The 15,094-nt window shown below is 42.8% G+C and overlaps 1 protein-coding gene across 7 annotated transcripts in view; it reads right to left on the bottom strand.

Moving 5' to 3' along the window:
- The window catches only part of STARD13 (StAR related lipid transfer domain containing 13), a 346,341-nt gene that overhangs the window by 10,837 nt on the left and 320,410 nt on the right, over positions 1-15,094 (bottom strand). For 6 of the 7 annotated variants that reach the window (XM_030922317.1, XM_030922316.1, XM_030922314.1 and 3 more), the window contains exons 6-8: positions 14,569-14,742; positions 13,280-13,439; positions 4,063-4,261 (exon numbers count right to left, since the gene is read on the bottom strand). In XM_030922317.1, the coding sequence (XP_030778177.1) occupies positions 4,063-4,261; positions 13,280-13,439; positions 14,569-14,742 (533 nt within the window). Of the gene's footprint in view, positions 1-4,062; positions 4,262-13,279; positions 13,440-14,568; positions 14,743-15,094 lie in introns of those variants that run through there. The other variant, XM_010367052.2, reaches the window with a different exon arrangement.

Genomic DNA, 15,094 nt, shown 5'->3' with positions numbered 1-15,094 from the left:
TGGGGAGGTGTGCTCCTGACAGTCTCTTGAGATGTGAGAAGAAATCATCAGCACTCCCACGTGTGCTTATCTTTTCTCTTACCCATTAAAAATACTGATCAGGGCTGCTTTATAATGTGCATAGTACATTATGGTATATCCAGTATATTTATATTACTCAACATAAATACACATTCAGATATTTGCTACTGGCAGGAGCGCATGATAAAAACAAACTCGGAGCTGGCTGTTCTAGAAGGGCTGAGGTGTGACCTTCTGTGGGGGTCCTGGCTGGCCCCAGGCTTTGTGGTCCTAGGGGGCTATGGATGCTGGATTCGCCTGCATTCCCATGCCAGAGGCGTGATGTCACATCCCAGGGCTGACCACACTCTGGCCCTGATTAGCAAATCCAAGTTCCTGGAAAAGCCTGAGCATGCCTTCAGCGGTCTGAAACCTGTCCCCACTCCTCCCAGCATGTCCATTGTGTACTGGCACAAGATATACCTGGGGTTCACAGAGAAGAGCCATTTTGTTAAAATTATAGCAAACCCATTTTCTTACTGTCGCTTGGGGTGGAGCAGAAACAGATGGTACTAATGATCTCAAGCTTGGGAAAGGTGTTACAAATTCTGCTTGAGCCGCTGAATTGTTTTAAATATGCTGCTCTAGGTAAGGTGTCCAGTGTGTATACATTGTTTAACTTTAGATTACTAAGCTTCTTTTCCATGCCAACGTTGATTTCCCAGCCATCATTTTTGAAGAGTCACCTGTCATCTCTATATGCTGTCTCAGTTTCCTTCCTATTCACTTGTTCTTTTATCCTTCCGAAAATACTTCCTGTCCATTATTATTATTTACTAAAAATGCTTGAAATACCTAAATTCAGCATTTGTTTTGGATCCTATGCTCTTATAGCTTTCTGTTACATACCACGCTGCTGAGGGTCCTGCCCCTTTCCTGGTTCTAAGGGGATGATTCTAGGTTTGAATTTTTAAGTGTGGATAATTTGCAATCATATGGGAGATCCTGGCACCTCAAATTCAGAATCCTGTGGATTCTGAATCCTTCTCCTGTCCAATTTCCACATTCTTTCAATCATGAGGCCTTAAAGCCTTATGGTTGTCTTTGACTCCTCCATCCTTCTCCCTCCTCCAGATGGGTAGGACTCAAATATTTTCATTACCCATCGAACACTCCAATGTCAGTCATCATTTGACAAAATTCCAAGAAGTGGCATAGCTGAAAACAGAACTTCTCTGGAGGACTGGAGGAGGAACCGTTCCTCTCTGCCACAGTAGCAGTTTGGAAACTTTGACTCTAGGGTCTATGCATGGAATGTCTTCTCTTCAGTCTCACTGCTGGAAGTCCCTGCAGATAATTCAGAACCTTGATTAGTATGCTGACTCCCTGAGCCTCCATGCTCGTCCAGTTCAGTGTCTCTTGTACATCACTTCCAGATTCCTGGGTCAATGACACGGTGCTGATGGACTTTCTCCCTGCGGCAGATACCAGGCTGGCCACTGACTCAACTCAATACCCATTCTTCCCTTCTTCCTCATTAAGAAAGCACATATTCTGCTCAGGTGTGAGCTGCAATATACTCAGGGAAATGGGTCCCTCCCGCAGACCCAAACCTGCCCTAAACCAAAACTGGTAACCTAGGTCTTCTTTTCAGTGTTTGGTTCAGAAGTAAACCACTTCTACCTGAAGGGACCAAGAAAAATGCTAAGAGCTTCTGTAAGATGTATGTCCTTGATAAAAAGAGATACGTGGCCAAGGAGAAGTGCAGTAACTCTCTTCTTGCCTTGGAATGTGATTTTGTGAAGATGTGATAATTATAAGTCGTGACAATTATACTGTGACCTTAAAGGGAAAGTCAAGAGAGGCTGACTTTAGCCCTGGCATCACTGAGCTGCGGGATATCCAACTCTGGAATTATGGGAGATAATAAAATGTACTTATTGTTTAAACGACTGTTCGTTGGATATTTGGTTCCGTCTTTACAGCTGAGAACATTGTAAGCGTAAAGTAATATGAATTACTTTCTTTTTTATTCTTAAAGTTTGGAATGTCTAGAAAATAAATCCCTCAACAACACCCGACGGTTCCCCAATGCTTAATGAATCAAGCATACACTCCCTGCCCTAATATTCAATGTCCTTCCTTTATGGCCCCAGTGTTGTTTTCAGTGTCATTTGGTGTCACTCTGTACGTTTGCCATACATGCAAGCCAGATGAATACCCTGGGCTCTCCTGACATCAGTTTATGCTATCTGCAGAGCAGGTACCCAAAACGTGTTCCTCACATATCTCAGCCTTCAGTTGGCACTTCCTCCGTGAAGCCCTCATTCTGCATCTCTCTCTCCTTGGACTCTTCTGTAACCTTTCTATGGAACTTCTCCAACTTTGTAGTGTTGGCGTTATTTATGTTCATGCCTCATCTCCCTTATTGTAAGATCCTTAAGATCAGAGAGTGAGTCTCATCCATCCATATGCTCTGCCATGCTCAGCACGGTGCCCGGTACAGAAGCCACACTCTGTAAATGTTTGCTTCGCTAAAATAAAGCCTGCTTTGATCTGGCTTCTTGCTTGTGACTCAGAAAGGGCCAAAGACATTTATTTCTTTCAAGTAATGTGGCTTTAGCCTTAGACTAGTGTCAGCTTTAACCCAAGAACTGATTAAATGTAAAGACTCGTATCTGATACTTCCAAACCATAAGGGAGGCTTCATTGAAAAATGCAGTTCAACCTCTCACAGCAACAACATCAAGAACTCCCTGTTTGGGCTCTAGCAATTTGTATCATTAATTTAACTTAACCTACTTACTTTGAAAAACTAATGTTTACTTAGTGGGTTGCCACCTTAATCTGTTTTCACAAGTGGTTCTGATTATAATCCTTCCTGAATTTGCAGTATCATGGACTTCTTAAACACATTTTATACAGAATTCTCTATAGCATGGATATTCTTCAGATTGGATCAAGTCCATGTCAAGGTCCATTTCAGGCACATTTTGCTGAAAACTCAAAGCTCAAAGTCCATGGGCCAAATGGCTTTTTTTCCCCCATAAATTGGGATCTGGACCATCAAAATAATTCATAATGTTAACATTGTCATATCTAGCAAAGAATCACGTGTTTAATTTCCTTCTTTTTTTTTTTTTCTTAGAGTTTTGCTCTGTCACCCAAGCTGGAGTATAGTGGCCCGATCTCCACTCACTGCAACCTCCTCCTCCTGGGTTCAAGCAATTCTCCTGCCTCAGCCTCCCAAATAGCTGGGATTTCAGGCACTGGCCACCATGCCTAGCTAATTTTTGTATCTTTTAGTAGAGATGTAGTTTCACCATGTTGGCCAGGCTGGTCTTGAACTCCTGACCTCAGACAATCCAACCACCTCGGCCTCCCAAAGTGCTGGGATTACAGGTGTAAGCCACCATGCCCAGCCCACGTGTTTATTTCTAATAACCCTATTGCAACTACTTATAGCAGGATATGCTTCTTAATCAACAATTGTTATTTTCAGGGATTATTTTAATTATACAGGCTTTGCTGACAAGTTAACCTCATTAAAAAAAATTCCAAGTGAAAATACAAATAAGTTCATTTAAGCTTAATGAAAAGTTTGCTTACTTTTCACCAATGAAGGTGCATTGTACTAAAATACATTTGTTTTTATTTCCTGTCATTTTAATTCATGTCACTTTGAATTTCCTATATCCCAAAGAAATGCTTACTTTTTAAAAAAATTAAAGAAGTTGTAATAAATACCTATATATAAAACAACTTCTATTGTGTCACTTTTCATTTTAAATTTTTGTAAATGTATTGGAAGTTTGTTTTAGATCGTACATAAAACTCTTTGGAGAAGGAATATTTTGATGTCAAAAAGATATTTTCAAATGCATAAAAAAATTTCCATATCAAACTTTGAGCAAAAGTTACTTCTGTAGAGGAGCGCAGGATTACATTCCTCTTTATGGATGGATGTGTTATTCGTATAATTAAAACTCAATCTATAGGGAATTATTTTCGTTACAGTGGAAGGATGCCCACGAGAACACCAATCTCATTATTTCCACTTACACTGATAGATGTGGAGGAAGGTCTCGCTGAGCTTGTTGGTGAAAAGGGGCTCAGGGAGGTCCCGGAAGAACTGTTTCACCATATCCGCCACGTCATAAGCAGACTGGTCTTCATAGTTGACGTTCTCAGGGAAGTTCTCATTCATTTGGCGTAGGGCATGGATTCGAGACTTCACTCCTGACTTGCGAAAAAGACCCACCTGAAACGAAGCCATAGGGGTGTGTTAGCCAGGCCACACTTGGTTGTGAGGAGGAGGAAGAGGAAGCATGGGATGGGAACTGGATGAGCTGGAATTGCCTCCCAACTACTACATGCTGAACTGTTAGTATAGCTACTTTAGGCAGTAGCCGAACACTGCCTTCCTCGCCTATGAAATGAAGATGAGAATAAAACCCCACTGCACAGGATTACTGTGGAGAGTAAGTGAGGAAATAGATGTGCATGTGCTTTGTGACCTATTACATCTTATCACACTGCAGATGTTATTATTATTTTATTCATTTATTCAACAAGTAGTGATTAAGTAACCACTGTGAATCAGGCATGCTTACAGTTCCTAGGTGTCATTAGTGAGCACAGCAGATAAAATTCCCTGCCCTCTAGGGTTTACATTGCCACGGGGGTTTTGAGAAAGTTTGGTCAATGGGAGGTTTGGTGAAAACTATGTGGGTGGTGGATGAAAGAATCCCAGATAAACAGTCATATCCAGTGCTCCTGCAGGGGAGAGTTTTATGGGGAATATGTTCGTGAAACAGAATAATATCAGTACATATTTTGATTTAAGGGATTTATTTACTTTTTCTTCTTTGGAATTCTTGGCATTACTTTTCTACCTGTTTGTTTTTATGCTATAAGCTATGGCTCTAGTGAGAATGATTCCTGCGTGGCTTTTTGTTCAAACCTCAAGATAATGTCATATCATGCCTTTTTCATCTTAGAGCCCAGACTCCTCCCTTACTTGATAAATAAATGGAACATTAAGGCATCAAGGACAGAGTGGCCCTAATGAGAATGACTGATGCAGAGCAGAGCCCGGCAAGAATGAAGACCCTGCAATGGTTGGGCAGGTTAAGCTCTAGCCCCTTTAGAGGAACTTCCTGTGCTGGACTTAGCCTCCATCCAAAAAGGAACTGAACTTTTCTGCGCGCCCTAGCTTATAGGGAAAGAACATGTCTGCTATCTTTTAAATACCTATAGGGAGTTGATTCGCTTCAACCCTCAATTTCCACAGCTCTCATTCCCCAGTGGCTCAAGGGTTGGCCCACTTCTGCAAAGCAAGGTAGAACCTTCCTGAGTTGCTGGTCAGGTAGACAGTGGACACTACTGTCAGTCACTGATCTGCCTCCCTATACCTGCAGGAATGTCTAATATAGGCCATCTTACTGATCACTCTGTGTGCCAGGCCGGCCTCCACCCAAGTTTGGGTATCTGACAAAGGCTTTCCTGATTGCTGCAACAAATGGAGAGGAGCCCTTATTTTTTTTAAACTGTGGTAACAGCAAGGGAAGGATTCCAAGCCATTAGAGCATACTCAGGTTTTTGTATATGTCAGCTGAATGGATCACAGGGGAAACTATACACTGCTACTTTTTGTGGCCATAAAAACAGAATTCTTAGTAATATTTCTTTGCATTCCAAGGCTTATTGCTCTAATGCCACACATCAGGATATTCAGCCTGATAATATCATCACTTAAAATATGAATTACTTTCTTTTTTATTCTTAAAGCTTGGAATGTCTAGAAAATGCCCAATTTTGCCATACTTAGATGACTCGCCACAAAGAATCTAGACAATATTTATCTTCCTTCAACTGGCAATGACTCCAAATTTCATCAAAGGGCATGGAAAGAAAGCATGTACTGTCAAAAGAGAAAAAAATTCAAGATGTCAGGTGAGTGATTATTGGGGTGAGATCCATCTCTGACTTGTTTACTTCTTCTGCTTTTCTGATTTTGGAAGGAGGCCCAGGACTGTGCACACCACAGGGCTGGCTGTGCTGCACGAGAGTTCTCAGAATCGAGATGCCCTGAAGGTAAATACTTCAGTGTGACTCACAAATATTTATCCTCATAGAGCAGGTATTATTCCATTTGAGAAGAATTCCTATTTTTTAACAGCAGAGAAATATTGATCAGGATCTATAAAAAGAAGAAAGCAGACAGTGTTTCTGTTTAAACTGTCGGGCACGTTCCTCTTTTGTCCACCATGTCTTGCGGGCTGTTTCTGGGCACACACTCTTGTGCGTGCACACACACATCCCAGAGATGCTATCTTTGTATTGTTCGGTTTCCAAGTTTCTTTCTCGTTTCAGCAAATATTGTTATTTTAATTATTTTAGACATGTCTGGAGCTCTCCAGCTGTGGGCTCTGAACTGCTTCTTCTGACTGAGATCTTAGGATGTCCAGAGGGTTGTCAGGGATTTGTTTGTGCTGCCTCAAATTCTGACAATAACCTTCCTGCCCTGCCCTTGTCTTCTAGGGCACATGGGAAATATAGACATATGTATATATTTTGGTTTCTGTGGATTTTTGTTGGAAGTACAGCAGGAAAATTTTCTTTCGGAAACCTAATAAAGAAAAGGTGGTCTCAAATCAGATTCCAGTTGTAGTAGCTGAAGATGGCAAAAGGGAAAGATGGAAAGAATCTCTCTTCAAAGCTAATGATGAACTGATGATGAACTGATGATTGAGCTAACCCCGGAACTGTTCTATTTCCTGACTTTTTTTTTTTTTTTTTTTTTTTTTGAGACGGAGTCTGGCTCTGATACCCAGGTTGGAGTGCGGTGGCACATTTAAGTGATTCTCCTGCCTCAGTCTGCTAAGTAGCTGGGATTACAGGTGCCCGCCATTACACCCAGCTAATTTTTGTATATTTTAGTAGAGACAGGGTTTCACCACGTTGGCCAGGCTGGTCTCGAACTCCTGACCTCAAGTGATTCACCCACCTCGGCCTCCCAAAGTGCTGGCATTACAGGTGTGAGCCACCATGCCTGGCCTATTTCCTGACTTTTCATTTGTGTTTTGTGAGACCATGAATTTCCTGTCATTTAAGCCATTTTGGGATGGGGCTTCTAGTGGTCACTGTGCAAAGCCACTGGGCACAGTGAGTAGAAGATGGTCTTTCTAAAGCATAGAGAGATCCTGAGACCAGAGGAACAGCTTCCCGTCTCCATCCTCACAGAAAAACAGTGACGGCAATGAGTGGTTTCCAATAATCATTTCTTCTTCAGAAAGTTTTGGCCGAGCACAGCGGCTCACGCCTGTAATCCCAGCACTTTGGGAGGCTGAGGTGGTTGGATTGTCTGAGGTCAGGAGTTTGAGACCAGCCTGGCCAACATGACGAAACCCCGTCTCTACTAAAAATATAAACATTAGCTGGGTGTGGTGGTGGGTGCCTGTAATCCAAGCTACTCAGGAGGCTGAGGTGGGAGAATCTCCTGAACCTGGGAGGCAGAGGTTGCAGTGAGCTGAGATTGCGCCACTGTGCTCCAGCCTGGCAATAGAGCCAGACTCCATCACAAAAAAAAAAAAAAAAAAAAGTTTCCAAAGCAAGGATTTGATCTGAATTTTTCACAAGAGATAGTTTTCCCATAAAAAATGGAGAACCAAAGAAATTTTTTTTTTTTTTTTTTTTTTTTTTTTTTTTTTTTTTTTTGAGACAGAGTCTTACTCTGTCTACCAGGGCTGGAGTGCAGTGGCAGGATCTCAGCTCAGCACAACCTCTATCTCCTGGGTTCAAGTGATTCTCCTGCCACAGCCTCCCAAGTAGCTAGGATTATAGGTGTGCACCACACCCAGCTATTTTTTTTTTGAGACGAAGTCTCGCTCTTGTCCCCAAGGCTGCAGTGCAATGGCGTGATCTCAGCTTACTGCAACCTCTGCTTCCCGGGTTCAAGCAATTCTGCCTCAGTCCCCTGAGTAGCTGGGATTACAGGCACCCACCACCACGCCTGGCTAATTTTTGTATTTTTAGTAGAGACAGAGTTTTACCATGTTGGCCAGGCTGGTCTAGAACTCTTGACCTCAGGTGATTTACCCGCCTCGGCCTCCCAAAGTACTGGGATTACAGGTGTGAGCCGCCACGTCTGGCCTACTTTTTGTATTTTTTTAGCAGAGATGGTGTTTCACCATGTTGGCCAGGCTTGTCTCAAACTCCTGACCTCAGGTGATCTGCCCGCCTCAGCCTCCCAAAATGTTGGGATTATAAGTGCGAGCCACCATGCCTTCCCTGTTGCCCATCCTTCTGACCACAGCGGGTGGGCAGGCAACAGCCCCAGCTCCCTCAGCTTCATTATGAGGAAGATCCCAGGAGGGCAGAATGTTTTTCCTTCACTTTTGTGTCTGTCACCCATAGGCAGGCAGCCTGGGCTGTCACACAGAGTCTCACACACTTAGTTTAACGCTCTGCTGTCTTGGTTTTGAAATTCTCAATGATTTATGAAAAAGCGATCCCACATTTTCTCTTTTCACTGGTCCCACAAATGGCATAACAGGTCCTGCTGTCATCTACTGTTAAAGCTCAGCCCAGCCACCCTCTTGAGAAAGGGGAGAGTGGCCTTCAGCAATGCAGAGTTCATTGTATAAGCATCTCTCCTGTATGTGATCTCTTGCTCCTTTTGAAGATAAAAGGGGAGTGATGAGTGTCCCCTTGGTCTAGTTTTCCTGTCCTCTCTCTTTTGTCTTTCACCTAAAGACCGAGCTATGAAAAAGCAAGGACTCAGCTGGGCACGGTGGCTCACGCCTGTAATCCCAGCACTTAGTGGGGGCCTAGGCGGGTGGATCACCTGAGGTCAGGAGTTCGAGACCAGCCTGGCCAATATGGTGAAACCCTATCTCTATTAAAAATACAAAAATTAGTTGGGTATGGTGGTGCGTGCCTGTAAATCCCAGATACTAGGGAGGCTGAGACAGGAGAATCACTTGAACCCGGGAGGTGGAGTTGCAGTGAGCTGAGATCGTGCTACTGCACTCCAGCCTGGGTGCCAGAGCAAGACTCTATCTCAAAAAAGAAAAAAAAAAAAAAAAAAAGTGAGGACTCAAGGGTAATTTCACTGGATAGCCCCAGAGCATTGCTTACTTTATCTGAGGCAGGCAACAGACAAAGTGACAAACAGGCAGTGGGGCCAGGGACACTTGTACTGAGTACCAAGTCTTCCCAGCATGATTAGGCTTTTAAAACTTACTGCTCTATTAGGAGGAGAGGCTGAGCATGAGTGGTGCATTAGAATTCAAATTCCATCTGAATAATATTAAATCTCCCTCTTGGCATCCTGTTTATGCTAATCTTTTTTGGGACTTAATGATGTTTATCAGGACTTCCATTTCCTCTTCTTTAGAAATGTGCTCCGCTAATGAAGGAAGGTTGGTTTTCTTCAGAAAGAGAAAGATTCGTAAGAAGAGTATGCGGCAGATTCTTATTTTGAGCATTGCAGGTTCAGCCTCTCACTGCAGTGACTTCCTATTCATCAGGAATAGGTATAACCTATCCTGTGCACAGTTGATTTAGGGCAGAAATAAAAGCTCAGACAACAAAGCAAGGCTCCTCTCACACATTACTATGTCTGAATACAAATGGTTCATCATCGAAGGCTAAACTTCCTCATCTCACCCACAGCCAGCTGCAAGGGCAAACATGAACACTCTGTTGCATCATGTAGAAACTGCTGTGCACGCGGGAGTGTGGAAAGCGAAAGGCTGGCAATGTTTCAGGCTCTGTGGAGCAGGGTCAACTGCAATGAGTGCTTATATGCGAGGAGAGTGCTTAGCATGGGGAGAAGGGGCCAACGCGCTGCAGGAAGCCTCCTCCTGAGACTCAGGGCAACGCCTTGGGAGAGTATGGGGTGGTGCTTCCTATTAAAACGTGGCGTACAAGGCGGATATTTGTGGATGTTCTCGTCTTCCGCAGCTTTGAGGCTGGGTTCTCAAGGCCTTGGGCAGACTGGAATCTTTTCAATTCCACGGAGGTGCTGTTGGCAAAGAAAGAACATTTTGTTTGGTGTTGCTCTCCTTCCTTTTCACTCTTTCCCCTCGCTTTTCTGATTGATTCGCTTTTATTAGCTCTTGCTTGCTCTGAAATCTCTGGAACAGCCAGGTTTTGATTCCTTAGTTTCTCGATTTCTCCCCTTTTCCTTCCTATTACCACCTTCCTTTTTCACAGGAGGCAGAGGGGTGGTCTCTGCGTGCTTCCCACACCACATGACAAGGAAAGGGAGGGACATTCCGCGGCTGGGAAGCCCTGCCAGGACTGGGCGCATTATAAGGTGGTGACTGGCTGTGGTGAAAGTCCCTTCGATGTCCTACGCATTCTCCCATGTGACTGACGCAAGAGATGCGTGGCTCTATTCATTTTAATTACATTTTGACTCACTATCCATGTCTTGAAAAGAGTCTTCTTCCTCCAAGGCTTTGCCGGCACACTGTTTTTCATCTTGGCATTCTCCCAGATTTAAAAAAATGGACCTGAGATGGACACAGGGGTGGAAGAGGTTTTGGTGCCCTGTCTTTCTCTCTACTGATAAGACTTTTGCTTCTAAAGAGAGACTGGCCCCACTCACAGCAGTGATACTGGCACTACACATTATTCAGAAGCTACAGGGGGCAGGAATGGTTTATTGCCTACACTAACGACTCAGCGCTGAATGGAATAGTGGAATTACATTTCATTTATTTATAGCCACTCTTGTTCAAGAAAAAATTTAAGGGGGCTTACAGTAATCTATAAAATATAATAAGATACAATTAAATTAAAGATAAAACATAAGAAAATTACAGCAAAAGGAAAACAAAGAGAAAAGGGTGGAGGAAACTAGGAATAAGACTGATGCATAAAATTAATGCCAAAAATTATATAGATTTTACTACAGACAGAACACATATTTGGCTCCAGGCTTTCTAGCAGCCAATACAGTGAGGAAAACACACCCAAATGAATGAGTTTGGTGTCCACAGTATTAAAAACCAGGTCAGTTGTCCAAAAGAAACACAATGCTTTCAGATGCTGCAGCCAGAGAGAAAAGGTTTTTCTCCCCTTCTCACAGAAAGCACATTACGTGACTTAACGACCAACATCGACTACAAAATCTTGACAGTGAATTCATTCATCAATGAGTTGTATAGGGTCACTCCTCAATGCTAGAGATGGCATCACCCCGAAGTCCACGGGGGAAAAGCCATTATAATAAGCAGCCGCAGTGCAGTGGTTAGGAACTTGGACTCTGGAGTCAGACTTGCAAGCAAGTGTTGGTTCCACCATCATGAACCCGGGATAACACCATTCAAGGGTGGATGTGGGACTCAATGAGGCAATTAATGCAGAACACATAATAAAATTGCTTGAAACATGCCAGGCACTCAAGAGAGGTTATTTTTACTGAACTGGTGCCACAGTTAGGTCGCACTTCCTTCAGGCAGTCCTGAACGCTGTTTTCTCTTAACAGAGCTTTTGTTGATAAGCATTAGCTGGCCATGCTCTTGGAGCAAAATCTTCTCTGTGCTTGGAAAAGGGCAAAGCCACAGTCTCTAAGAGCACCAAGAGGGAGGTGAGTTTGATATATACCCTTACAGAAAGTGAGATGCTTGGAAAAACATGTGTCTTAACAAAATACCATCTTGGGTCTATACCCACAAACCAACAACAAATGTACAATTGAGGCCACAAAGTTCTATGCCAAATGACAAGGTTGCAATGCTTTTAGCATTGGAATAGAGACCAGAGTGGGCTTTCTCAAATATTCACCAGAGCCCACCTCTTTAAAAACTTCTCTCAGTAAAACACCTTTAGGACATTAACTATGAATAATGTGTAGTCTTAGTAAAACCTCTAAGATTAAAAATAAATTAAAATGTATGCTTAAGTGACCAGATTAATTGGCTGACTCTATTGGAACGTGATTCACAAGTCAATTCATGTTGGGCCATCTGCCAAAGAAGAGGACCCTAGCAAAGGAGCCTGTCACCCTTATTGCTGGGGAATAAGAGGCAAGCTATTAAGGCCATTTCTCAAAACTAAACGGCCATCATCACAACAACGACAGCAGCCATCCCACCCTCCACGATGACATCCAAATATGGAAAAATATTATGTGCAGAGTTTCTAAATGAAAAGTGAGGAGGGACAAAGAGCATCACACATTCAGTTCAGTCAAAGACAACTTCAAACGAAGAAGTTAATTCTATTTTTCTGTAGTGAAAATTGATTTCTGGTTCACCCTGAGACCAGCCTGATTCTAAGTGTGGTCTCAGTATTGGAGTCTCTACAAGCATCACTAGCCAAGATCTTTGAGTTCATGTAGCTGAGCTCATTCCTGCCCACTGAGCCCAAGGTGCAGGGTAAATCAGTAAAAAGTACAATCATCTTAGGTTGGTACAGATTCTCTGCATGGCATCAAAAAGTATGATGAACACAGACTATACAGAATAGCTGCCTGGAAATATACCCACTATTCAGGGTTGCAATTTATCAATTAAGAACACAACTTTTATTTTGGACAGAATGTCTAAGAAGCTAATGGGTGTTAATTTGGAGGAGCAAAGGCTTTGTTTTGTAAACTACAGGACGGACTGCACTCTGGATTTAATCACAGTCCACCATGATGGTGGGCCCCAGAAGTCCCGGAGGCAGAAAATTATCTTTGAATATTTTGTTTAGCTTGAGCTTTGAATCAGCTCTATAAAATGAGGGGATATTTGACTTAGCGATACTTTTGTTCATATTTTACTTGTACATTTTTAAAAGATGTAAATAAATCTGTCTTTAAGTTTTCCTGGTCACGATGCTGCTTCAAAGGAAAAAAAAAAAAAGAATTAATACAAGGAGGCATGAAAAGCCTAATTCTTTTTCCAAAACAATATAACAGGGATAAAAGAACACTGTGAAATCAATGGTGGCATTGAAATAATAGTTACAAAGGAAATGCAGTACATAGCTTAACTCCAGTTTTTAAGGATTGCAAATTAGACATCACAGGAACAAACTATTAACATCAACTTTCTGCAGTCACTCCAGGTCATCATTTAAGTTGCCAATGAGGAAACATCCTCAAATAGGATGTGGCTTGTTCAAATTCAATATTACCACATAAAGGTCACAATGCCTTTTATTTTTGGTGAGGCATGTCTTGCCTGATACTGGGCAGATCTGACTCAGTCTGACATCCCATCAATCTAATCCCATGGTTGGAGGTGGTGGGGCAGGAGCAGGGGGGTTACAGCCCTACCTGATCGAGGCAGTTGTTGCGTAGATATCTCAGTGCTTGCTGAATACTTTGAGGCAGGGGCTGTCCCGTTCTTTGGACGTGGACTATGAGAGGAACGCCAAAGACAGCCTTGTCTTTGTAGTCGGGAACTTTCATCCTCTTCATGAACTTTGGAACTGACCTAGAATTTACAGAAACCAGGTCATGCAAGCCTCCTGGGGCACACTGTGGGGAGAGGCTCTGGAAGCAAGCATGAGGGAAGCCAAGCTTTTGTTGGAATACCCAACAGACGCCGGGCGAATTCAGCATTCTCTCTGCATTAATCACAGGACACGGCCGTGCTCTGTGTGGCCCTTGCCTGCATGCTATCTCTAACTACTAAACAGCATGAGTCACGTTACCAGAATGTATTTGTAGCTCTGTTTTCAGGTCAAGTGGACAACTTTCCAATTTAATTGTGATAGACTCATCTCTCAAGTGCTGAACACTTAAAAGTCCCCAACAAAACAAAACAGATTTAAAAATTACAAGAGGAAGAAGAAATATGGCTGGGGCCGGAGGAAAAGGAAGGGAGAAAAGAAGAACAATATTTCTTGGCTCTATCCTTACTTTTCTAGAGCCAGCTGCAGTTTTTAAAGGACATTTTAATACACAAGCATATATTGATTTGGCCATGAATTTATAACCTTCTAAAATATTTTATAAACACACCATTTTTTAATATGCATTATAAAACATAGAACAATTACTGATACATTTTGTATTTTTTCAAATCCACCAAATCATCTATAATAGGCCCACATTCAAGTTCTAACATACGCTTCTGTCAATTCCTTATTACAAGGTTTACTGCATATTCTTGTTTTTATTTGCCAATGAAATAAAAGCAGAAATGTATTTGAAGAACTAAATGCTCTTTGAATGAATCAAGGCTCTAAGTGGTAAGCTTTGCATCAGGCCAGAAGGTACAAGTGACAGCTGTTTCTGTGCTAACTGCCAGGATTATTTTATGGCAAGTTTATTTTTATTTCCTCTGTTCACAATTAATCACCCTTTACTTGTCTTTTTTTCCTTTCTTGGAGCCTGACTGCCTTCCCTGGAAACCAACTGAGAGCTACAAATAGAGCAATGTTTCCTGTGGGCTCTGTCACATGGAGGCTACGGCAGAGCTCATGCCTTACGTCCAGGAGATCATCAGTGAAGGCAATGAATGGGTTTTTCAGAATTCACAAAGTAAACGTGGAAGCTTTTGCAATCACCCACTTAGCTCTAGAGCCAAGGATCCCCTCCTAGGTGAAAGTGCTACGCACCATGTCCAGCCGTGCTTGTTGGACATGGAGTGCTTCTCCATGATGGCTGTGAGGCGAAGCAGCGAGAAGCGCTGGAGCAGGCTCAGCTGGCTGGCCGTCTGGCTGCTGATGTGGGGTGATGCTGGGGCTGGCCGGGGCTGGTGAGACAGCTGGAAACTGTTCCATCGGAGTCGCCTTTACCAGAGAGACCATCACAGAAGCCAGTCACAAAGTGGACTTGGTAGCGGGAAACACGGGACATCACCAATGTACATGAAGCTAATCAAGATAGCGTCCAAGTGAAGAGAATCTCAATGCAAATGGAACAGAAGACACAAGTGTGCAGAACAAACACAGGACATGATTTTTCCAATTTGGATAAGCCTGGAAAAAGTCTTATTATCTGTTTCATTAGGGGTTTAAACTAGTGATGGAGGAAATACTAGGTTTTTTTATTCCAAATTTGTTCATGTTGAGAGCAGCTGAGACAGTGTGTGTGAGTGTGTGTGTGTGTGAGAGAGAAAGAGAGAGAAACAGAAAGAGAGGA

Source organism: Rhinopithecus roxellana, chromosome 18 (assembly GCF_007565055.1).
Source record: "Rhinopithecus roxellana isolate Shanxi Qingling chromosome 18, ASM756505v1, whole genome shotgun sequence".
NCBI lineage: Eukaryota > Metazoa > Chordata > Mammalia > Primates > Cercopithecidae > Rhinopithecus > Rhinopithecus roxellana.
The sequence above is the reverse complement of the archived record's forward strand: the minus strand, read 5'-3'. Positions and strand labels throughout refer to the sequence as shown.